Genomic DNA, 26,007 nt, shown 5'->3' with positions numbered 1-26,007 from the left:
TCGCGTTCGCGTAGAAGGACAACAGACCCCTCCCCCAGGCCTTTAAAGCTTCGCGTTCGCATTGAGTTGGTCGCGTTCGCGAAGGGAGAAGTCCCCATAGCTTCGCGTTCGCGACCCAATCTTCGCATTTGCGAAGAAGGAAAATTCAGCCAGCCCATTTTGCTCTTCGCGTTCGTGAGAGTACATTCGCGAACGCGATGAAGGAAATACCAGAAGCGTGAAGTTGCAGAAAAACCAGATTTTCTAAGTTCAACATCATCCCGTAGCCTACCCGAAACTCACCCGAGCCCTCGGGGTTCCAAACCAAACATGCACACAAGTCCACAAACCGCAGACGAACTTGGTCGCGTGATCAAATCGCCAAAATAACACCTAGAACTATGAATCGGACACCAAATCGAAGGAGGTTTTTAAGAAAACTTTAAAACTTATATTTTTACAACCGGACATCCGAATCACGTCAAATCAACTCCGATTCTCACCAAATTCGGCATACAAGTCATAAATATTATAGTGGACATATACCAGGCTTCAGAACCAAAATACGGACCCAAGGACAATAAATCCAGCATCAGTAATTTCTTAAAATTTATTAAGCTTTCAAGCTTTTAATTTTTCATCAAAATTCCATATCTCGGGCTAGGAACCTCAGAATTCAATTCCGGGCATACGCCTAAGTCCCAAATCACGATACGGACCTACAAAAATTGTCAAAATACTGATCCGGGTCCGTTTGCTCAAAATGTTGACCAAAGTCAACCCAGTTGAGTTTTAAAGCTCTATTTCACATTTTAATCCATTTTTCACATAAAAACTTTCCGAAAAATTGTACGGACTGCGCACGCAAGTCGAAGAATGATACATGGTGCTTTTCGATGTCTTAGAACACAGAATTACTCATTAAATTTAAAAATGACATTTTGGGTTATCACATTCTCCACCTCTAAAACAAACGTTCGTCCTCGAACGGAGTTAGAAAAAGTAACCGAGCTGGAGAAAAGGTGTGGATATTTACTCCGCATGTCCGACTCGGACTTCTAGGTAGATGCCTCTACCATCTGACCTCTCCATTACACCCGAACTGAAGGATAACTCTTAGACCTCAAATGTCGGACCTGCCGGGCTAGAATAGCCACCGGCTCCTCCTCGCAAGTCAAATCTTTGTTCAATTGGACTGAGATGAAATCTAACACATGGGACGGATCACCATGATATTTACGGAGCATAGACACATAGAACACCGGATGAACCGCTGATAAACTAGGTAGTAATGCAAGCCTATAGGCTACTTCACCCACCCTTTCAAGAATTTCAAAGGGTTTGATATACCTAGGGCTCAACTTGCCCTTCTTTCCGAACCTCATTACACCTTTCATAGGTGAAACCTGGAGAAATATTCTTTCTCCAACCATGAATGCAATATTACAAACTTTACGTTAGGCATAACTCTTCTGCCTAGACTGAGCTGTGCGAAGTCGATCCTGAATAATCTTGACCTTATCCAAGGCATCCTGTACCAAATCGGTACCCAACAACCGAGCCTCTCCCGGTTCAACCAACCAACTGGCGATCGGCATCGTCTTCCGTATAATGCCTCATATGGAGCCATTTGAATGCTTGACTGATAGCTATTATTATAAGCAAACTCCGCAAGTGGCAAGAAATGATCCCAAGAACCTCCAAAGTCTATAACACAAGCGCGAAGCATATCTTCCAATATCTGAATAGTGCGCTCTGAGTGTACGTCTGTCTGTGGATGAAATGCTGTACTCAACTCCACCCGCGTGCCTAACTCACGCTGTACAGCCCTCCAGAAATGTGAGGTAAACCGCGTACCTCGATCTGAAATAATAGACACGGGCACACCGTGAAGGCGGACAATCTCACGAATGTAAAGTTCAGCTAACCTCTCTGAAGAATAGGTAACTGCCACTGGAATGAAATGTGCTGACTTGGTCAGCCTGTCCACAATGACCCAAACTGCGTCAAATTTTCTCTGAGTCCGTGGGAGCCCAACAACAAAATCCATAGTGATATGCTCCCACTTTCACTCAGGAATTTCTAACTTCTGAAACAAACCACCAGGTCTCTGATGCTCGTACTTAACTTGCTGACAATTCAGACACCGAGCTATATATGCAACTATATCCTTTTTCATTCTCCTCCACCAATAATGTTGCCGCAAATCTTGATACATTTTGGCGGTACCTGGATGAATAGAATACCTAGGACTGTGTGCTTCTTCAAGAATCAATTCACGAAGCCCATCCACATTAGGTACACAAATACGACCCTGCATTCGCAGAACCCCATCTTTTCCTATAACAACCTGTTTGGCATCACCGTGCCGCACCGTGTCCTTAAGGACAAGTAAATGAGGATCATCATACTGCCTCTCTCTGATGCGCTCATATAAAGAAGATCGAGCGACTGTGCAAGCTAGAACCCGATTGGGTTCTGAAACATCTAACCTCACGAACTGATTAGCCAAAGTCTAAACATCTGCAGCTAATGGCCTCTCACCAACCGGAATATACGCAAGAATGTCTATACTCACAGCCTTTCTACTCAAAGCATTGGCCACCACATTGGCCTTTCCGGGGTGATACAAAATAGTGATATCATAGTCTTTCAACAACTTCAACCATCTTCTCTGCCTAAAATTAAGATCCTTTTGTTTGAACAGATACTGAAGACTACGGTGATCAGTAAATACCTCACATGAGACACCGTAGAGGTAATGCCTCCAAATCTTCAGCGCATGAACAATGGCTGCCAATTCTAAGTCATGAACAGGATAATTCTTCTCGTGAACTTTCAATTGCCGCGACGCATATGCAATTTCCTTGCCATCTTGCATTAATACTGTACTAAGCCCAATGTGAGATGCGTCACAATATACCGTATACGATCCTGAACATGCGGGTAATACCAACACTGGTGCCGTAGTCAAAGCGGTCTTGAGCTTCTGAAAGCTCATCTCACACTCGTCTAACCATCTGAATGGGACACCTTTCTGGGTCAATCTGGTCAATGGGCTTGCTATAGATGAAAACCCTTCCACGAACCGATGATAATAACCTGCTAAACCCAGGAAACTCCGGATCTATATAATTGAAGTAGGTCTAGGCCAATTCTGAACAGCCTCAATCTTCTTAGGATCCACCTTTATGCCTTCAGCCGATACAACATGCCCCAAAAAGGCAACTGAGTCTAACCAAAACTCACATTTTGAAAACTTGGCATATAACTGATTATTTTTCAAGGTGTGAAGCACACTTCGAAAATGCTGCTCATGTTCCTCTCGACTACTAGAGTAAATCAAGATATCATCAATGAATACAACCACAAAAGAATCCAAATAAGGCTTGAACACCCAATTCATCAAATCCATAAATGCTGTTGGGGCATTTGTCAACCCAAATGACATCACTAGGAATTCGTAATGCCCATACCGAGTCCGAAAAGCTGTTTTAGGGACATCCGATGCCTTAATCTTCAACTGATGGTAACCAGACCTCAAATCGATCTTCGAAAATACCTTGTCACCCTGAAGCCGATTAAATAAGTCATCAATTCTTGGCAGCGGATATTTGTTTTTGATAGTGGCCTTGTTCAACTGCCGATAATCTATACACATCCGCATTGAGCCATCTTTCTTCCTTACAAATAATACTGGTGCCCCCCCAGGGCAAGACACTAGGTCTAATAAATCCATGATCAAGCAAGTCTTGTAACTTCTCTTTCAATTCTTTCAACTCCGGTGGGGCCATATGGTATGGTGGAATAGAAATGGGCTGAGTGCCGGAGCCAAATCAATACAGAAGTCAATATCTCTGTCGGGTGGCATCCACGGCAAATCTGCAGGAAATATTTCTGAAAATTCACGAACAACTAGTACTGAGTCCATAGAAGGGACATCCGCACTGGGATCGCGAATATAAGCCAAATAGGCTAGACACCCTTTCTCTACCATACACCGAGCTTTCATATAAGATCGGGGATGGGCCCCACCACTCTGAACTGCGTCCCTAGGACAGCCTCTGACTGGCTGGCCTCCACCTCTAATGGTCTGACCTCCATCTCTAATGGCCTGACCTCCACCTCTAGCTGCCTGACCTCTATCTCTAGCTGCCTGACCCCTACCTCTAGCTAGATGAGCAGGCGATGAAGCAACCGGTACCGGTATGATGGCGCGAGAATCTTGCCGAGATCTGTTACTTGACAATATAGGGCAATACCTCCTGATGTGAACAATGTTCCCACACTCATAACACCCATCCTGATGTCGTGGCTGCTGAAGCTGAAGCTGACCTAAATGGGCCGGATAACCGCTGTAGTAACTCTGGAGTGGTGATGCACTGATAGGAGCTGAATATGCACTGAATGCTGGCTGCCCAGAGTAAGGCATAATAGGATCGTGACTCCCTGAAGCACCGGGAGATGCATGAAGTGCTGAATGAAACGGTCTGGGAGGATGACCCCTACCAAAATTACCCCTGCCTCCAGACGAGGCACCACTGAAACCACCGAACTGACGAGGCCTCTTATCGGATCTCTACCCTCTCTCCTGTATAAGAACCATCTCGATCCTCCTTGCGACATTAGTAGCCGCCTGAAAAGAAATCTCTCTTCCGGTCTCCTTGGCCATCTGAAGTCTGATAGGGTGAGTGAGTCCATCAATAAACCTCCTCACTCTCTCTCCCTCCGTAGGTAGTAAAAGGAGAGCATGACGGGCCAAATCCATAAAACGGGACTCATACTGACTAACAGTCATACTGCCCTGCTGTAGATGCTCAAATTGCTTGCGGAATTCCTCTCTCACTATTTCCTTCATCGCGTTCGCGAATGTACTCTTGCGAACACGAAGACCAAACTGGGTTGGTTAAATTTTCCTTCTTCGCGAGCGCGAAGATTGGGTCGCGAACGCGAAGCTATGGGGACGCGACCAACTCAACGCGAACGCGAAGCTTTAGAGGCCTGGGGGAGGGGTCTGTTGTCCTTCTATGCGAACGCGAGCACTGGCACGCGAATGCGAAGGCTAGGGGGAAAAAGCCTTCGCGAACGCGTGCCAATGCTCGCGTTCGCATAGAAGGACAATAGACCCCTCCCCCAGGCCTCTAAAGCTTCGCGTTCGCGTTGAGTTGGTCGCGTTCGTGAAAGGAGAAGTCCCCATAGCTTCGCGTTCGCGACCCAATCTTCGCATTCGTGAAGAAGGAAAATTCAGCCAGCCCAGTTTGCTCTTCGCATTCGCTAGAGTACATTTGCGAACGTGATGAAGGAAATACCGGAAGCCTGAAGTTGTAGAAAAATCAGATTTTCTAAGTTCAAAATCACCCCGTAGCCTACCCGAAACTAAGGCTGGCAAGTGGGCCGGTCCAGGCCCGGGACCCCAGGCCAAACGGGCCAAACGGCTAAACGGGCCAGGACCGTTTGGTCCGATTTTAGCGGGCCTGGTCCGATCTCGTGGGCCGGTCCTATGATTTAGGCAAGTCAGGCCCGGGACCGTTTGGCCTGCCAGGGCCCGGGACCGGACCGGGCCCGCTAGGCCCGCTAATGACCGGGACCGGCCCGGTCCCTTAGCGGGCCTAGCGGGCCCAACGGCTATTTTTTTTTTTTTAAAAAAAAATAGCCGTTGGGCTGTCAAAAATAGCCGTTGGCTATTTATGAAATAGGCATTTAACCCCCCAACTTTGTTTTAATCCCAAACTTTTTATAATTATACTTTTTCCCTATTTTCAACTATAAATACCCCATCATTATTTTATTTTTTCTTACAAAATCATCAATCTATCACAATCTCTCTCTAATTTACTTCTATAATTGCTACTATTGCTTACTTTATCGTTACAATTTGTGAAACAATTGTGAAGTTGATGAATTGAAGTCTTCAACGATAATCAATTTCCAACAAGTTGTTCGTCAATTCGGTAAACTCGTTCCAACTCTTAAGTTTTAATATTATAATTTTGTTTGTTTTATTTACTTTGCTTGATTAATTAAGATGGCTTATTCCTTAAAAAATATGTTTAGTAAAAATAAGGAAAAATCGAAGAGTGGTGAATCTAGTGGCCAATATGTTCCTCCTCCACTTCCCCCGGCTCCCCGACCCAAACATGTTACCCGTCCTACACCTCCTATTTTTGATAGCGATAATAGTTTATTATAATTTACCGAGAGTTAATTTTGTCATAATATTGCACCCGGTGAACAATTAAACCATGAATATATGAATGCTCTTTATGGTAATCCAACTATTGATGAAAATGATGATGAATAAATAGATTTTGATGAAACGCAACCGGATGATGATACACCCACTAGTCCTGCTCCTGAAGTTAACCCAACTAATAATAATCTAGATGATCCCCCGTCTGACCCTCCTATTAGTGCCCCTACTTTTTCTAGACAATCTTCTAAATGGGCAGAAACATCTCTTGTTTGACAATTTTTTACTCAACTAAGAGAAAAAAATAGGGCTAAGTGTAAAACTTGTGACAAAGAGTTAGTTTTTCAATATGTTGGAAGTCGGCGTGGAAGTCGGGGGAGACGGAAAGTTTGACTAGGCACATATTGCTACACCCTCAAGATAAAGCTAGATATTTTCGTATGAAAGCTTTGGCCGAGGGGACAAGTGCACCTAGTCAGGCTGACCTTAGTACCGGTTCAAATCAATTTCAACTGGGAATTAACACTGTTACCGGTGGTATTTTATATTATGATCCAAAAAAAGATCAGAAAGAATTGGCAAAAATAGTCACTGTTATGTGCTTACCCTATAGTTTTCCTTCTAACCCCCACTTTGTGCATTATATTAGAAAAAATTATAATCCTACTTATAAAAGTTTTTCTCGCACAACCGTAAAGAGTGATATTTATAAATATAAACATGAATATGAATAATATTTGCGCTATTTATTTACTCATATAAATTATCGTCTTGCTATTACAACTGATATTGGTAGAAGTGGTAATGACTGTGATTACCTTACTGTTACCAGTCATTGGATTGATGAGCATTGGATAATGCAAAAGCGCATTATTGCTTATAGAATAATTAATTCACGTCACACAGGACAGTTTATTTCTAGCACGATTGCGGATATTTGTAGATATTTTTGCATTAGTGATAAAATAATGTCAGTTTCAATGGATAATGCTACTAGTAACATAAATGATGTAGCCTTGCTTACCACTATACTAAGTCCTGTATTTAGTAACATTTTCATGTTAGATGTATTTGTCATATTTACTATTTAATTGTGGGTGATGGTATGCGAATTTTAAATGTTGAAATTAAAAAGGTTAAAATGGCTCTTAATTAGCTTTTTTATTCAAACCGTAGAAGTAGACTTAGAGAATATTTTAAAAGATGCGATGAATTTGGCCTAAGAGAAAGAAAGGTTCCTAAACCTTGTCCAACTAAATGGAATTACATGTATGAAAGTTTAGTTGTTGCATATGAATATAGAAACCCCATAAACTCAACGTTTAATGCTCATGTAAGTGATGGTGATGAGCACCTTACAAATGCGGATTGGGCTAATGTTAAAATGCTTGTAGATTTTTTTAAAAAATTCCATATTGCTACAAATGAATTTTCTGGGCAATATTATCCTACTATTTCTAACTATTTAGTTTATATTGCAGAACTTACAAATTTGTTTGATCATTTTTCAGAGGGTGGGGAAATTTATCAACTTGCTATTTATTCCATGAGAAAAAAGTTTAAAAAATATTTTTTTCTCTATTCCCCCTATTTATGGTATTGCTGTATTGTTAAATCCTACTATGAAATTAGGAGGTCCTCAATTTTGGTATGAAGCTGTTTATAATGGTTTAGCACTTGAAGATGAGGAGTTGTCTAAACTTCCGAACGCAATAGCCTCAATTAAAATAAATGTTTAAACTATTTATAATGCTTATCAAGTTGCATTAGATCATGCTAGACCAAATGTTCCAACTCCTTCTTCTTCTAATTCTCAATCATCTAAAAGAACTGCGGGAGTAAGAGCACTTAGTGCTTGGGCAGGGTTCAGGGGTTCTCAAGGTTCTAGTACTAGTGATTTTTCACAACTAAATGAGCTTCAAGTTTATTTGTCACAGGGAATTGAGAAAGTGAATCCCGACGGCTCCTTTAATATTTTGGAATGGTGGAAGGACAAAGAAAAATACTTTCCGATTCTTTCAAGGATGGCCCGAGATATTTTAACTATTCAAGCTTCAACAGTGGCATCAGAAAGCACTTTCAGTCAAGCAAGACTTGGTGATTATAGAGCGTCTATGAGGGAGAGCTTGGAGAAATTAGTACTTTTCAGAGATTGGATCCGTTCGAAAAGAAAAAATTTTGGACTTGCTGAATCACAACCAGAGGTAGACGAAGCTTACGAAGAAATGTTAGCTGAACTAGCGGAGGATGATGCTTTGCCTGGAAGCGGTGATGACCAAGCTTCATTTCCGCCACCACCAACGGAAATTCTTCCGGACCTTGAAGGATTTATGAAATTTGTAAGAGATACCATGTAAATTAATATGTAACTTGTATTTTGGCACATCTTGATTAGTTTCTTTTTCTTCTCAATAGTGGTATTAGCACCTTATTGTGCTCATTCCATAGGGGGGAGGAAGACTAAGAAAGATATTACCATGATTTTTAATGCTATAATAAAAATATAACGCATTGATTTGAATATCTCTTTACAATATTTTTGTCCTTTTATATATCTTAAGCTATACATATAGTATAATATAGTACAGTATAGTATAGTATAATATATATATATATATATATATATATATATATATATATATATAGTCTATACTATATATACATCTCATAAGATATATAAGCTATATTCGATATACATATATATATATAAGCCTATATATACACTATCGAATACGGCTTATATACTATAGTATAGTATAGTATATATATATACTATATATACAACTTAAGATATATAAACTATATTCGATATATTATATATACATCTTAAGATATACTATATATACTATACTATATATACATCTTAATAGAGAAGATGCGGTTTACACTCTTATTCTTACTATATTAGAACACTTCAATGGTAGATTTACCAATCAGAACGAGACTGTTCGTACTCTCCTTAATAGCCTTAGATGTAAGACTTTAAGTGAGTTTAGATGGTATAAAGACACTTTTATAAGTAGAGTGATGGAACTACCAGAAAATAAGCTGGAACATTGGAAGGCTAAGTTCATAGATGGCCTTCCCTCTTTATTTGCTGAAAGAGTTAGAAAGATTTTAAGAAGTAGTTATGGTGAAATTCCATACAGAGACTATACCTATGGTAAATTGATAGGAATTTGCACACAGGAAGGGTTAAACCTGTGCAATGAATTAAGATTGTCCAGACAGCTTAAGATGGATAAACTTAAGGAAAGAAACCAGTTAGGGGACTTTTGTGCCCAGTTCGGTTTACCCGAGACTTCTACTCATAAGAAGAAGAAATATAAGTATCATAGATACCCCAACCAAGATAGTCCTTATAGGAGAAAGAGATCTAGATATAGATCCAAATAAGAACGAGAAACTAAGAAAGCCCATCGTAAGGCTACTAGATTTACCAAAAATAGGTCTAAGAGAGACCTAGCTGACATTAAGTGTTATAAGTGTGGTAAATTTGGCCATATAGCACCAAATTGTAAGCTTCAAAAGCTGAAAACCTTAGGACTAGACGATGAGCTACGTGATAAGGTTTATAGTTTGTTATTACACTTCTGGATCAGAATCAGATTATTATTCTGAGTCAGAATCCGAAGCTGAAATTGATTTACTTGATTTATCTGATAGTGATAAAAATGTTGATAATACTTATACAACTTGCAAAGGTGATACATGTACTTGTGATGATGAATTTTATAAATTACAATCACAATTTGAAAATTTAAACATGAAAACTATTACATATGATAATGTAATAGAACTTTTAAAAGAAGTTACTGATGAAAAACTGCGTGAAAAAATTATTAATTTGGCTGCTAGTTCAAGTTCTAATTCAAGTTCTAGTTTTGCAAAACCTTTTGAAAAGGAATTTGAATATTCACCACCTTATTCTTTACTAGAGGTTAATAACCGTCTTTTGAACAAAAATGCAACACCAGCAAGAGATTCTTCTTTCGATGATTTAAAAATTAAAGTTGAAAACTTGAAACGAGAGATTAAATCTCTTAAACAAAATCAGATGATTTGTGATCATAGGATTACTCAGATTGAGAAAATCAATTCTCCAGCTGAGAAATCTGATGATAAAAACAAAGGTATTTCTGAAATTGATAGTGAAGAAAAACCTATTAGTTTTAATCCTAAACATGATATGTTTTTAGGAATGATGCAAATTATTACTGCTCACAAATGGTATATTAAATGTACTATTCTTATTGATAATAATTTTTCTATTACAAACATTGCCATGATTGATAGTGGAGCAGATGTTAGCTGCATTCAAGAAGGTTTAATACCTACAAAATATTTTCAAAAAACTATTCATATGGTTAGAACTGCTAGACACATGGGCTCAATAAAAGTATGTATTATATCATGACAGGCCCCTTGCTTGAGTAAAGGTTTTAACCTTCCATACAGTCATTAAACTATATATAAAATTCAAGTATATTTTTATTCTTATATCCTTATTGATTGTGCGGATTACCGCCAGTCTTTAAATATAAGGGTACTGAATTAGCTAGATTAAGAATTCTCAAGTATGTTAAAATAGAAATCTTTAACTGGTGGAAACCTTCCAGGCATATAAAAGCCAGATGTGAGGTGTGAAACAAGTCCAGTTCCCGGTCAAACGGGTGATTTCTGTTTTAATTTAATTGAGAAGGCATGGCGGATTACCGCCCGCCACTTGATCCTATTAATATGGTATCAGAGCCTAGGTACTTTCATGGTATATATAAGATAGATATGAAATATTCGACATAGATATGTTTCTGAAATATAGATTTAGGAGAAACTAGTATGAAAAATACTAGATTGGAAGAGGTAGATATACCTTAAAACCTTGATTTGTTAAACAAATGGACTATTCCTAAAGTCCCTATTAGAACAATTTATGATTATGGATGGTTTGATAAACTCTCTTCTAAATAACTTGTTAAAACAACTGAGCAATCTTTAGCTTTGAATTCGTCTGAACAGACTATTCGTTTGTTAAACAAGCATGATGTAGATGTTTATAAACACCAGTATAATTATTTGCATATTAGTATGGTTCAAATTGCCTTTAAGTCTTTAACCCTTAAAGGGTTACCTGAGACATTTTTGGATGCTCTCAGAGATGCCAGAAATTTGAATTTTAGACAGTCTCTGATGGGTTCTATTGAATCTACTGTTGCCTACGGCCCAGTATATTTTAATACTCAACCCAATCTGTAATTATCTCTATCTGATGTTAATATACTTGATGCATTAACATTAAATGTGAAAACGCATGGTTATAATTATGCGCCTGGTTCTGAGCTTATATGTTTATCATATAGAATTTATTTCAAATTGCTATCTACGTTAAACCCCAGATGTAAATTATATGATACATCTGATCAGACTATTTTAGTGGAAACGAATTTTGCAAAGTCTAAGGTCACCACGAGGAGACCTATTAAGTGGGAAGAAATCAATTTTCCAACTACATGGACTTTAAATTCGGTTATATCCCCCAGTCAGATAACTGATGCTGTTAGTAATACTGAGTATTCTCATATTACTCAAAATCTGGATGGTAGGATTTGCATTCAGTTTGACGATAATAGTTCCACTTATAGTAGACAGTCATTCTCTAATAATAGACTGTTACCTACTATTAGTTCTAATTATAAAAGACATTCTTTCACAAATCATAGACTATTACCCAATATTCAACATATTTCTCCTGTTGAACCAGTCTATGGACCAGCTAGAAATCGTGCTGCATCTCTACACACAATTTCTACTAAGATAGGTGATAAACCTGTTGAAAGGGTTAAGATTAACCCGAAGACAAATATTGTCCAGGATAATGATAATATTTCTGACAAGGATATTCCTTCTGCGTCTGAGATGGATTTTGACCCAGACAGTGTTTAAATGATCCCACACCAAATTGATTTTAGTCCAGGGTCACAAGCTAGGGGTTATATTCAAAAAAAATTTTTCAGTGATAAGTGGAACCGGTTTAAAACTTGGTTTTTTGATACTTATAGTAAAGAGGATTTAAATAATATTTTCCAAGAGTTTTATGAAACTTGTGCTTTACATAATCAAATTATGTATTTTGTTCCTTGGTTTATAACCACATATTTACCACTTTATATAAAAGTTTTAGAAAGATCTTATAAAGACGGGAGTGGCAATATTACTAAAGTCATTTACCCTCCTCAAGCACCTTTTGTTTTACCTAATAATACAGGTATTACTTTCACTGCATTTCAAAAATTTATTGATGAAGATGTTGCTGCAGTCAGCATCGCAGAAATTAATAAATTAATTTCTCAAAACAATTATTTGGGCTTATATGTTAAAGTTCTGGGAGAACAGATTAGTTTTCTTGATAAAAAACTTGATGATTTAACAGTCTTGATTAAAGATATGAGTACTAAAAAGACTTTGACTGATATTGCCTCTTCTTCAGGAAGCAAATCAGAACCTCAAATTGCTTTTACTCATATTCAAAGACCTCCTAAGATTCAGGATTTTAAATTTAAATCTTTTGGTGTTTTAGAAGAACTTCTTGATAAAAAGTTATCCGGTTTGAATATCAAACCCATTGATTTATCAAATAATTTTGCTGATAAATTAGATAATACTTTTGATTACAAAAAGGATGTTTTGTCAGAGTTTAATAAACTCAGAAGTTACCCCAAAAAGAATAGTAAGTTTGCGGATAGCAGATATGCTGATAAACCTAGAATGCAAACTTATTATTACAATCGTCCAACTCCTCAAGATGTTTTAATAGAGGAACGTGATTGGAATCAGACTAATACGTCTTATAGTGGTTCCGAAATATATGAGTGGAATCTTGATGGTTTGACTGATAGGCAATTGACTATTCTTGTGCATAGAATGCTTATGTATGCAACTATCTGTAAAAGTGTAAAAAATACAGATAGAAATATTTGCAGAATGATTGTTGCAGGTTTTACTGGCCAACTTCGTGGCTGGTGGGATAATTATTTAACTATGGATGAAAAGGCAATGATTATTAATGCCAAAGCCACTGATGATGGAATTGATAACTTAGGCATGGCTCTGATACCATATTAACAGGATCAAGTGGCGGACGGTAATCCGCCATGCCTTCTTAATTAAATTAAAACAGAAATCACCCGTTTGACCGGGAACTGGACTTGTTTCACACCTCACATCTGGCTTTTATATGCCTGGAAGGTTTCCACCAGTTAAAGATTTCTATTTTAACATACTTGAGAATTCTTAATCTAGCTAATTCAGTACCCTTATATTTAAAGACTGGCGGTAATCCGCACAATCAATAAGGATATAAGAATAAAAATATACTTAAATTTTATATATAGTTTAATGACTGTATGGAAGGTTAAAACCTTTACTCAAGCAAGGGGCCTGTCATGATATAATACATATTTTTATTGAGCCCATGTGTCTAGCAGTTCTAACCGTGAAAGAAGATGCCCTTTTAACTCCTTTATCGGGCTGAGGTTCACGGCTGGCTAGACGGAGCCACTAAGGCAAAGCCAATAAGAGCAGTATTATATCAGACTGTACCAACCATCTTGACACCAAGTCAAAACTCTATATATAAAACTCATTTATATTTTAATGGATGCCGTCGCTTTCATGGTGTATATAAGAGAGAAGTTAGATACTCAACATAGATATGATGTCTCTTAGCCGGACATCGTCACGGCCAGAGAGGAGAAATAGCTAACTAAGAAGGACAGAAAATATGTACCTTGTGGCCAAGAAGCAAGGCCCTGAAGATGAAGAACAAAACTTTATTTACTTGTATTCTTCTATTACAAGCTAAACTTCTTCAAACTTCTTACTTACAAACTTAGAGAGAGAGAGAGAAGGTTGTAGAGAGAGAGGGTCTCGGCTCCTCCCTGAAGAATGAACGAATGAATTCTATAAATAGAAAAAGAAAAGGAATCTATAAACAGTAAAAAGTGGGTCCCGTGGGTCCCTATTACAGTGTTTCTACTGTTAGAACAGTGTATCTACTGTTGAAACAGTGTATCTACTGTTGATGAACAGTGTATCTACTGTTTGAGTGGGGTCCGACGGCTTCACTGTTGCAGTGGGGTCCGGCGGCTTCACTGTTGCTGTGGGTTCCAGTTGTTTCACTGTGCTGGTCTCTTCTCCGCTTCTTTCATTTTGCGGATGAATTCTTCTGCATCATTTAAGTCTTCTTCAGATAATATCCTTTCTGCTTCAATGGGCTGAGAATCTTCAGCGATATCATCGTTACTTGTTTCACTCTGCATAGACGTATCTGATTTTTCGTATTGATTAATGGAATGAAGTAAATTTCTTTTGACTTCTTCCAAATAAGTATCAATCATCTCTGCTTTATCTCCTTCTTGAAAGGAGGTTCTTCTGGCAATATGCCTAACTGAACTATCATCAATTACCTCTTTTTGAGGTTTGCTGGAATATTCCTGGATTTTTGTTTCTATTGAATCCAAGAGCTCTTGACCATATAATGCCTTCGTTTTGGGATCTTTCTTCATTAGCTTATCCCAAAAATTATTGTAAAAAGTCCTGTATAAGCATGGGACTTGTTCTTCTGTGAATCCGACTTCTGGATTCCATTTGTGTATCCACGGAATAGAGAATTCCAGAAAGAAATAAATCTGGTTGATTTTATCAGGGTAACAAATATGATCTGAATGATATAAGTTGTTTATAAAAGGGGAGGTTTTAATCCATTCTTTGTATAACTTAAGAAATGGATCTGGTAAAATTTTTATTGTTGGACCGTAGTATGACCACCAGTTCAGAAACCAATTAGGAACAGTTGCTGTAAATATCTTTGCACATACCTTTATAAACCAAGTATGTTTGTGTCTATCATTATTGTAGTAAAGCACTTTATCAAAGGCTTGGATATAATTCCAATAGGTAAAATTTATTTTATTTTTGTTAAGGCTTATCTGCCTTTCTTTCATTGTGGATATACCCCAATCTTCAACAAATATAATCTGTTTAATTATAATCTTCGAGAAGTTATAAACGTTCTCGTCTGTGCTATACCCAGAGAAGTGCTGAAAATATGCACTGCCAGTACTGGTTAATATCGTTTCATAGTAGGAACGGGTTTTGTATGACTCACCCGGATAATATAACCCATTTATTAAATACCTTTGGAATATCTTCCAAGGTTCTTCTTTTCTCTGAATATCAGATTTTTCTAAGAGAAATATCATTTCTCTTTTTGAGACCTTTTCGTATGACTTGATATCATCATTGTCATCTTTAGAAATGGAAGCAAAAGTATCACTTTGCTTAACAGAAGTATCTTTCTGTTTTTGAGCAGTCAAATATGCCTGCAAATGCGCGTATAACGGGCTATCTTATGGAATGTCTTCCAGATAGACAGATGGTCCAATTGATGATTCTTCTCTGAGAGATATCCTCTCATTAACCAAACTCTTTCTTCCCATTTGTATAACTGGGAAGTTTGATGAGGATCCATATGACGATCCTGAAGATGATGATCTTTCTTTAGAGTGTGGGGATGATCTTCCCCAACCTCTACCTCTTCCCCTACCCCGGGGGGTTCCATCCTGTAGATATTCACGAGATAAAAAGTCAGGCAAAGAATTATCAATTCCCTTTTTATATTGTATCTCAAAATCAAAAGGGGCTAATTGAGCCTGCCATCTTGCAAATATCATTTTCGAGGCATCATGTTTAAAATCTTTGTTAAACTTATATCTAACAGACTGTGCATCAGTTTTTATCAAAAACTTTTGATTGTATAACTCGTCCTAAAATTTTAAAATACATTTTACTATAGTCAACATTTCATGTGCTACAGTAGCGTATTTCTTTTGGGCTTCAGACCATTTACCAGAGTAGAATCTAATCAGATATTCATGTTTATCTTTGGGATTTATCTGTTTCAAAATCCCTCCATAACCAATATTAGACGCATCAGTCTCTATAATCTTTTGCCATGCAGGATTAGCAAGGGTTAAGCAAGGTAAAGATTTAACACGTTGCTTAATATTTTTAACTAAAGTAGTATGACTATCAGTCCAAGAATTTTTATAATTCTTTTTTAGCCTGTCATATAAAGGGGCTAAATCACGCGACAAATCTTTATAAAAAGGCGAAATATAATTTAGGCTTCCCAAAAATCTTTGTAACTGAGTTCTATCAGTAATAACATCGGAAAATTTTGAAGCAAAGATACATAGTATACTAGATATATATAGTAGATATACATGTATATATAGTATATCTTAAGATGTATATATAGTATATAAATCGAATATAGCTTATATATAGTAAGATGTATATATATATTATATTATAGTATAGTATATATATAAGCTTATATATAGTATATACTATACTATACTATAATATATATATACATCTTACTATATATATTATATATATCTTAAGATGTATACTATCGAATATGACTTATATACTATGTATATATAGTATAGTGTGTGTATATATAAGATGTATATATAGTATAGTGTGTGTGTGTGTGTGTGTATATATATATATATATATATATATAATAAGATGTATATATAGTATATAAATCGAATATAGCTTATATATCTTAAGATGTATATATAGTATAGTATAGTATATATATAAAAGCTTATATATATATATGTATATCGAGTATATCGAATATACTATGTATATATATATAATATACTATATATATACTATAATATATATATACATAGTTTATAAGTCATATTCGATAGTATACATCTTAAGATATACTATATATACATCTTACTATATATATATATATATATATATATATATATATATATATATATATATATAGCTTATATATCTTAAGATGTATATATATCTTAAGATCTACTATACTATACTATATATATATATATATATATATATAGTATATCTTAAGATATATATATAGTATATTTTAAGATGTATACTATGTATATATAATATAGTATATATATATTTTAATATGTATATATAGTATATAAATCGAATATAGCTTATATATCTTTATTACTATTTTTTTCTCTAACTTCTATAAAAAAAAAATTAAAAATACAAAGTTTCTGTTGGGCCCGTTTAGGCCCGGGACCGGCCCACTTAACCCGGGACTGTTAGTTCTTGGTCCCGGTCTCGAGCCGGTTCCAGCAATAAGCCCGCGAAGCCCAGGACCGTTTAGGACCGGACCGCATAGGACCGACCCACTTAGAATCGGCCCACTTAGGACCGGGCCCGCGAAGCCCACTTAGGACCGGGCCCGCACCACTTGCCACCCTTACCCGAAACTCACTCGAGCCCTCGGGGCTCCAAACCAAACACACACAAAAGTCCTAAAATCGTAGACGAACTTGCTCGCGCGATCAAATCGCCAAAATAACACCTAGAACTACGAATCGGACACCAAATCAAAGGAAGTTTTTAAGAAAACTTTAAAATTTATATTTTTACAACCGGACGTCCAAATCACATCAAATCAACTCCGATTCTCACCAAATTCGACAGACAAGTCATAAATATTATAGTAGACCTTTACCGGACCCCGGAACCAAAATATGGACCCGAGGTCAATAAATCCAATATAAGTAATTTCTTAAAAATCATTAAGCTTTCAAGCTTTTACTTTTTCATCAAAATTTCATATCTCGGGCTAGGGACCTCGGAATTCGATTCCGGGCATACGCCCAAGTCCCAAATCACGATACGGACCTACCGGAATTGTCAAAGCACTGATATGGGTCTGTTTGCTCAAAATGTTGACCAAAGTCAACCCAGTTGAGTTTTAAAGCTCTATTTCACATTTTAATCCATTTTTCACATAAAAACTTTCCGAAAATTTGTACGGACTGCGCACGCAAGTCGAGAAATAATACATGGTGCTTTTCGAGGTCTTAGAATACAGAATTACTTATTAAATTTAAAGATGACATTTTGGGTCATCACACGATATCCGGTCATTATTTTAACTTAAGCTTTAAACGTTGGAACTAAGTATTCCAAGTCATTCCAAAAACTCACCGGACCCGAACCAATTAACCTAGTAAGTCATAAAATAACTGTAAAGCATAAATTGAGCAGTAAATGGAAAACCGGGATTGTAATACTCAAAACGACCGACCGAGTCGTTACATTTTTACCTGTATACAATGTTTCCTTCCAGGTATTGAATTATGGCATGACAACTGTCTAGTATTAGTATATTAATTAGGGAATGAGTAGTGTAACAAGAAGAATTATCTGATATGAAAAAACCTCTTAATTTTTATTTTGTCTTTTTCCATTTCCGTCGTCTGTAGCAATTGCTACAATTTGGTATCCAGAGCCTCATTCTTGGCTTCAATAGTGGAATCACCAGGGTAAAGATGGGGTGCTAGTATCTTTACTTATTAACTTAGAGCAACAACTTCAATCGTTCGTTGATGCTTTGGAGCAAATAGAAGAAGTACAGAAGCAGAATGCTGAGTCGAGCAGGAGAATGAAGGCTATGGTGTCAGATATCTATATGAGAGAAGAATCGTGAATAGATATATATATGGCTTAGGGAATTTCGTACGTTGAAATCGGCCAATCATCTGTGAGTAGGGCTTACAGACCTATCTTTACGCCGGCAATGCCCGTCTACTCCTCCTCCCTACAATCACTCCAAACTCATCCAACTTAACCCAAGGTTTGATCCTCAGTATACACCTAACCCATTAACCTTCAAAACATACATCACATTATGAGTAACAGAGACCCATTCACCAAGGGTAGACCAAATGACAAGTCATAACACTTCGGCCCAGATACACCCTCTCACTACTCTAACATGTATTCTTCGGCCCAATTACCAATATACACTACCCCAGCTCCTCTTTCAACAATCCAATCATCCAGTTACCCACATACACTAACCAAACACCTATAAACCTTCCCATATTCTTCTCTCACCCAAAAAACAATATCTGACGCCTTAAAGGAAAACTGGCTTTTCTTGAATTCGATGAGAATAATGTTAGAGATTGGATAAGACGATGTGAATATTATTTCAACTATTACCACACACTGGGAGAGTCAAAAATGATTTATGTAGTTCTCACGGTGAAGGATATTTTAGGTGATTGGTTAGATTCCTGTGTTATGTCCAAAGTTACTAAAAAGAATTTGAACATTTGTGTTGTTAGGCCACAATTTGATAATCTTTACTTTGTTACTTATTTTGTTGGGGCCTGAAGGAAGAAATTGGCCCAACGGTCAAGGTAGCTAATTCACGAACCTTAGTGTTTGTTGATGGTAGGCTAGAAACTCGTATTTTAGCAGTATTTTGCACTCTAATTACTACATTTTACTTGTTTTTGAGCTTAAATGATGGTGATTTGCACTTATTACGTGTTTTATGCCTTGCAGGGTATGATTTCAAGTTACAAAGATAATTAGAGGCTAAATCGAACAAATTTGAGCTTTAAAGTCTGAGTAAAAGCCCAAGGAAAGAAATCGGGATCGAGTTCGGGGGTCGAGGACCAAGTCTGGATATCAAAAAGTGTACGAAAAAAATTACTTTGAGAAAATTGCACTACCACGCCGCATGGGGCGGCGAGGTGCGGTGCGATAGTGCAATGGTACCTGCTAACAAAATGATGTGCCCTCTGATAATACCCACAGGCACGACGCATTGGACGACGCGGGGTGCGCCGCGCCTGTTCATTTTCCTTAGAGTAATTTCCTTTTTCGGCTTGAAAATGGTAATTTCGTCCGAACCCACTTCTACACGGTATAAATACAATTTGAATGGATTTTTGACCTACAGAGGATTGAGAGAGCATTGGAGGCTTCAAGATGCAAGAATTCATCATCTTTCCACCAATTCAATACAGGAGTTTGGATTGTAACGTTGCATTGATGTTTTCTTATTCTTTAACTCTATTTATGATGACTTCCTCCATGATTATAGAGTAGTTTATATTAGGATTTGACATGATTTGGTGACTTGATTATTATCTATGAATTTGATTATTATTTGATTGCTTGAATTTGTTGTTTGAGTTACATGACATTAGAGACATTTGGGCCTGAACCTTTAGGAGTTGGCCTATAGTCAGCCCACTATGTAATAAAGCTGTGTTTATAATAATCCAGTTAGATTTGATAGGAGGTTACTATTTTGTCCTTTGTGTATATATATATATATATATATATATATATATATATATATATATATATATATATATATATATATATATACAACTCCAGAAGATTCTTAGCTCAGTTTTTGTTCAATTGAATAAGTAAAGATCCGATTCTCTCTCTCTCTCTCTCTCTCTCTCTCTCTCTCTCTCTCTCTCTCTCCGTGCTCTCACCCTAAATGTAACCCTAACTAAATTTTATTTTTTCGTTCGATTCACAATGTTATCATGGTATCAGAGTGAGGGTTTTGGTAGATCCTAGGGTGAGATATGGAGCGGATTTGCCCCTATTGGTTGAATCGAAAAAGTTGCGAGCTTGCTATTTTTTCTTGGTGAACGGTGTTCCTGAGATTCCGGCGACGAAATTCCTTTCTCTTTCCGGCGTTGACATTTTTTTTCTGATTCCGGAAAGCTTCTACGAGCTTATATTGTTTCAAGGCTCACTTCTTCGAGTATAAAGGAAGGAGATTGGTAGCCCTAGTTGTTTTTCCTGTCTTTGCCTTCTAAATGCATATTTAGGATCGTTTCTCAATTTTGATTCTATTGATTATGGATTTTATCTTGTTATACAAATTTTTCCTACTTGTTTCACAATGGTGAATTCAACTGTAATTGTAAACCCTAACACTAGTTCTGCTGGAACTTTGTGTAGTCCTGACCCTTCGAGTCCTCTTTTCGTACACTCTTTTGATATTCCTGGAACTTGTCTAGTCAGTAGTCCTTTCTCTGGGTCTGGTTATGGGGGTGGAAGAGAAGCATGATAATGTCTCTATCTGCCAAAAATAAAATTGCTTTTGTTGATGGCTCTTGTCCTAGACCTTCTACTAATGACAACCTTGCAATCTTACGACAGTGGGATAGGTGCAATAATATAGTAATCTCATGGTTAACCAGTTCACTCTCACCGGTTATTGCTGAGAGTGTCCAATACTCAGAAACTACTGAGAGAATTTGGAAACAACTGGAGCGTAGGTATGTGGCTGTAAATGGGACTAAGGTTTTCGAATTAAAAATGAATTGACCTCAACTCAGCAAGGATCACTTGACATTGCTTCATACTTCAACAAACTGAAGAAGCTTTGGGATGAGTTGGGCACAATGCGTAATAATCATGGTAATTCATGTACTTGTGCTTCTAAGCCAGGAATTCAAAAAGATGAGGAGGAGGATAAGCTTCATCAGTTTCTCATGGGTTTGAATGAAGTTTATGTAGGGTTTAGGAGTAATTTGTTGATGATGCAACCTCTTCACTTGATGATGCATACAATATACTCCTTCAAGATGAGAATTAAAGATAAGTTTATTTCACTCTACAACTGACTCTAGAGTCTTCTTCCTTTTCTGCCAATATGAACAATAATCCATTTTCTCCAAAACAGTACAATCAGAAGATAGACTTTGATCAATCCAGGGGCAATGTGTTCTATAAGTATTGTAAGAAATCATGTCACACAATTGACAAATATTATAAACTCCATGGGTTTCCCCAGAATTTCAAATTTAATAAAGGAAAGAGGGTAGCTACAAATGTGTCTACTGAGATTGGATGTCCATATCCTGGTTTGAAATCTGCTTCTCCCCAGATCTGTAATGGTATTCCTGGTCCACCCTATGATGATCAAGCTTCATCCATTCCTGGTTTAACCAAACAACAATATTCACAGCTTATGTCATTGCTGCAACAGACTCAAATTAGTTATGATTCTGACTCTCAATCCAACCTGATGGCTTCCGCCAACTTTGCTGGTAGTGTTTTATCTCTGCATGTTTATTTTGATAATGATTCTCATGCTTGTTTGCTATCTGGGACTAGTATCAGTGTATGGATTATAGATAGTGGAGCTACTGATCACATAACCTCTAATAAAGATATCTTTTTTAACCTCACACCACTAACTACTCCTTACTAAGTAACTTTACCTAATGGATATAAGGAAAAAGTTACTTCTATTGGATCTGTTACTCTGTCTCCTTCTTTGACTCTCCATCAAGTACTATACATTCTATCTTTTCACTATAATCTAATTTCTATACACAAATTAATTCAACAACTTAAATGCCTAATCTTATTTACTTCTTCATGCATTCTCATACAAGACCTTTCCATGAAGAAGCTTCTAGAACTTGGTAAATTGGACCAAGGACTTTACAATCTTCTTCATGAGCATCAGTCTACTCCTGGTTCTAGCTTCCATAAAAATGTACAACCTAAGAATGTTTTTGATATTTTCTTTAATAAGGTTGTACAAAATAAAAGTACTTTGAACTCTATTCCTTTAGTTCCTTCAAATGATGTGCATAGTATAAATAAGCATGATGTACTTTGGCACCATAGGATGAGACATATTTCTATTGCTAAAATGAAGCTCATTCCTTCTATATCTGTTGATTTGTCTTCTAAACAATCTTTTGTATGTCCTGTTTGTCCACTAGCAAGGCAGAATAGAGTGCCTTTTTCTCATAGTACTTCTATCTCTAATTCCTTGTTTGAATTGATTCACGTTGATACATGGGAACCTAATCACACACACATATACACACACACACACATATTCTGGGGATAGATATTTTCTTACCAATGTGGATGATCATAGTAGGGCAACTTGGACCCATTTAATGCAATCCAAAAGTAATGCCTTCTCTTTGTTGAAAGACTTCATATCTATGATTAAAATACAATTCAATCTTCCTGTTAAAACAGTCAGAAGTGACAATGCCCTAGAATTAGGTCTCTCCAATTCTGCCTTACAATACTTCTCTGATCATGGCATTATCCATCAAACTTCTTGTCCACACACACCTCAGCAAAATGGTGTTGTTGAGAGAAAATACAAACACTTACTAGAAACAGCTAGAGCATTATTATTTCAATCAAAACTGCCAATAAAATTTTGGGGAGATTGCATCTTAACTGCCACTTACTTAATAAATAGATTCCCCTCAACTATTTTACACAATAAGACCCCTTTTGAAGTCCTATATGGTAAATTACCTTTCTATACTCATTTGAAGCCCTTTGGATGCCTATGATATACTACTATCCCTAAGTGTAACAGAGATAAACTAGATCCTAGAGCAGCTCCTTATGTGCTTGTTGGTTATCTATTTGGTAAGAAAGGGTACAAATTGTACAATCTGTCCACCAGAAGTATATTTGTCTCCAGAGATGTAGTATTCCATGAGTCCATTTTTCCATTCCTTTTGTCTTCTCCATCCCCTAGCTCTCCAGTCCCTTCTATTCCTACTGATGACTATTATCCTTTTCAATCTAAGACCTCTTCATTTCCTTGTTCTATCCCTTCTTCACTTGTTGCATCTTCTGATCCACCAGCCATCCCTTCTATTCCTGTACCTTCTGATTTATGTTCTGTCCCTCCTTCTGAAGTTAGAAGGAATATCATGACTCATACACTACCTTCCCATCTTAATAATTTTATTACACAACTTCCTCCTTCCCTTTCTAGATCTACTTCCACATCACTTTCTGCTACCCAAATAGCAACAACTGAGCCTCATTCTTATACTCAGGTAGCTGTAACCCTGCTTGGAAAGAGGCTATGAGGAAGGAATTTGATGCTTTAGAGGTTAATAAGACTTGGACAATAGTTGAATTGCCTAAAAGAAAGAAGCCAATTGATTGTAAATGAGTGTATAAAATTAAACATAAAGGTAATGGTAGTGTGGAAAGGTATAAAGATAGATTAGTGGTATGAGGTGATACACAAATTGAGGGAATTTATTTTCATGAAACTTTTTCCCCTGTTGTGATATGCACCATCAGGTGTCTTGTGGCTTTTGCTATCAAGAAAGGATGGTCTCTCTTTTAATTAGATGTTAACAATGCGTTCCTCTATGGTGACCTGGATGAGGAGGTTTACATATAGTTACCTCCAGGTCTTACTGTTAATTCTACTGTTCAGCACACTTCTACTTTGGTTTGCAAGCTACAAAAGTCTCTTTATGGTCTAAAACAAGCATCTCATCAGTGGTATGCCAAATTATCACATGCTCTTTGCTCTAGGGGTTATATTTCTTCCCTAAATGACTATTCTCTCTTTATTAAGAAATCTGCCACTTCCACTGTTTTTCTTGCTGTGTATGTAGATGATATTATTATTACGGGTGATTACCTTCATGAAATTTCTGCCCTTAAGGAGTTTCTGAACAATCAATTTAAGATCAAAGATTTGGGTTTACTTAACTATTTTCTTGGTATTGAAGTCTTATATGATGAATCTGGGGTTATTCTTCATCAAAGAAAGTTCATTGCTGATTTACTTCATGAATTTAATTGTGATTCTATTTCAGCTGTGGTTTCTCCTGTTGAATTGGGTGTAAAACTGAAATCTGATGATGAGGAGTTGTTGCCTAGGCCTGACACTTATAGAAGCTTGGTTGGTAAACTTAATTTTCTCACCCACACTAAGCCTGATTTATGTTTTACTGTTCAGCACTTCAGTCAATTTCTCAAGTGTCTTAGGGTGCCTCATATGAATGCTGCTCTTCACATTTTGAGATATTTGAAAGGCACTCCTAATGTTGGGATTTTTCTCAATATCCCTTGATTTATCCATACTTGCCTACTGTGATAGTGATTGGGTAGCGTGTTCTGAGTCCGGTAGGTCTGTTTATGGGTTTTACATATCTCTAGGTGGGAGTTTAATAAGTTAGAAATCTAAAAAATAGGCTGTTGTCTCCTTATCCTCTGCCGAGGCTGAGTATCGGGCAATGAGTAAGGTTGTGGCTGAATTGGTTTGATTAGTTCGCCTACTCATTGATTTGAGTCTTCCTACTGTGTCTCCTATTCTTGTTTATTGCGATAATCTGGCTGCCCTACATATTGTAAAAAATCCTATATTTCACGAACGTACTAAACACATTGAGGTGGATTGTCATTTCATATGGACAAAATTGGCTGACGGTTTTATTTCCTTGTATCATATCTGTACTTCTTCTCAGATGGCTGACATATTTACCAAGTGCTTGACAAGTGGACAACATCATTTGTTGCTTGGCAAGTTGGTCATGATCTCACCCTCTAACTTAAGGGGGGTGTTGGAGTTACATAACATTAGAGACATTTGGGCCTGAACCTTTAGGAGTTGGGCTATAGTCAGCACACTATGTAATAAAGTTGTATTTATAATAATTCGGTTAGATTTGATAGGAGGTTACTATTTTTCCCTTTGTATATACATATAACTCTGAAGATTCTTAGCTCAGTTTTGTTCAATTGAATAAGAAAAGATCTGACTCTCTCTCTCTCTCTCTCTCTCTCTCTCTCTCTCTTTGTGCTCTCACCCCAAATGTAACCCTAGCTAAATTTCATCGTTTCTGTTCGGTTCACAATATTATCTTTTGTTGGAAGAGCTTTAACTCTAGTTGTGATTTTATTCATTATCGTGTTTAATCGGAAGATGAGCATAATATTGAATATTGTTGCAACACATGCCTTAGTTTATTTTGGTAGTTCTTTAAAGTAATTGAAAGAGATTTGTGATCTACTATTTGAATTAATATTGAGAAATATTCGCGAGAAGATTCTCTTAGATCATTCTTACCAATAGATTCTTGCAAGTTTCACCGCACTTCGCATATTAGATTATTTGAACGGTTTAG

General features: G+C 37.0%; 1 protein-coding gene across 1 annotated transcript; it reads left to right on the top strand.

Moving 5' to 3' along the window:
- The first annotated feature begins 21,151 nt into the window (after positions 1 to 21,151).
- LOC117277585 (uncharacterized) lies at positions 21,152 to 24,953 on the top strand. Its single transcript, XM_070194014.1, has 7 exons — positions 21,152 to 21,385; positions 21,463 to 21,610; positions 21,715 to 22,208; positions 22,323 to 22,379; positions 22,500 to 22,873; positions 23,445 to 23,916; positions 24,309 to 24,953. Exons 1-7 carry the CDS (start codon positions 21,152 to 21,154, stop codon positions 24,951 to 24,953), a joined length of 2,424 nt encoding a protein of 807 aa, XP_070050115.1.
- Positions 24,954 to 26,007: the final 1,054 nt, after the last annotated feature.

Source organism: Nicotiana tomentosiformis, chromosome 2 (genome assembly GCF_000390325.3).
Source record: "Nicotiana tomentosiformis chromosome 2, ASM39032v3, whole genome shotgun sequence".
NCBI classification, from domain to species: domain Eukaryota; kingdom Viridiplantae; phylum Streptophyta; class Magnoliopsida; order Solanales; family Solanaceae; genus Nicotiana; species Nicotiana tomentosiformis.
Note: the sequence above shows the minus strand (reverse complement) of the source record. Positions and strands in the feature narration are given on the sequence as shown.

Excerpts from the sequence above, each read along its gene's own strand:
- LOC117277585 (XM_070194014.1), top strand. The coding sequence starts at position 21,152 with ATGTCTCTATCTGCCAAAAATAAAATTGCTTTTGTTGATGGCTCTTGT. Across the intron at positions 22,209-22,322 it reads TATCTGGGACTAGTATCAGT|GAAAAAGTTACTTCTATTGG; the intron begins GTATGGATTATA and ends AATGGATATAAG. Across the intron at positions 22,874-23,444 it reads ACTTCTATCTCTAATTCCTT|AGATAAACTAGATCCTAGAG; the intron begins GTTTGAATTGAT and ends TAAGTGTAACAG.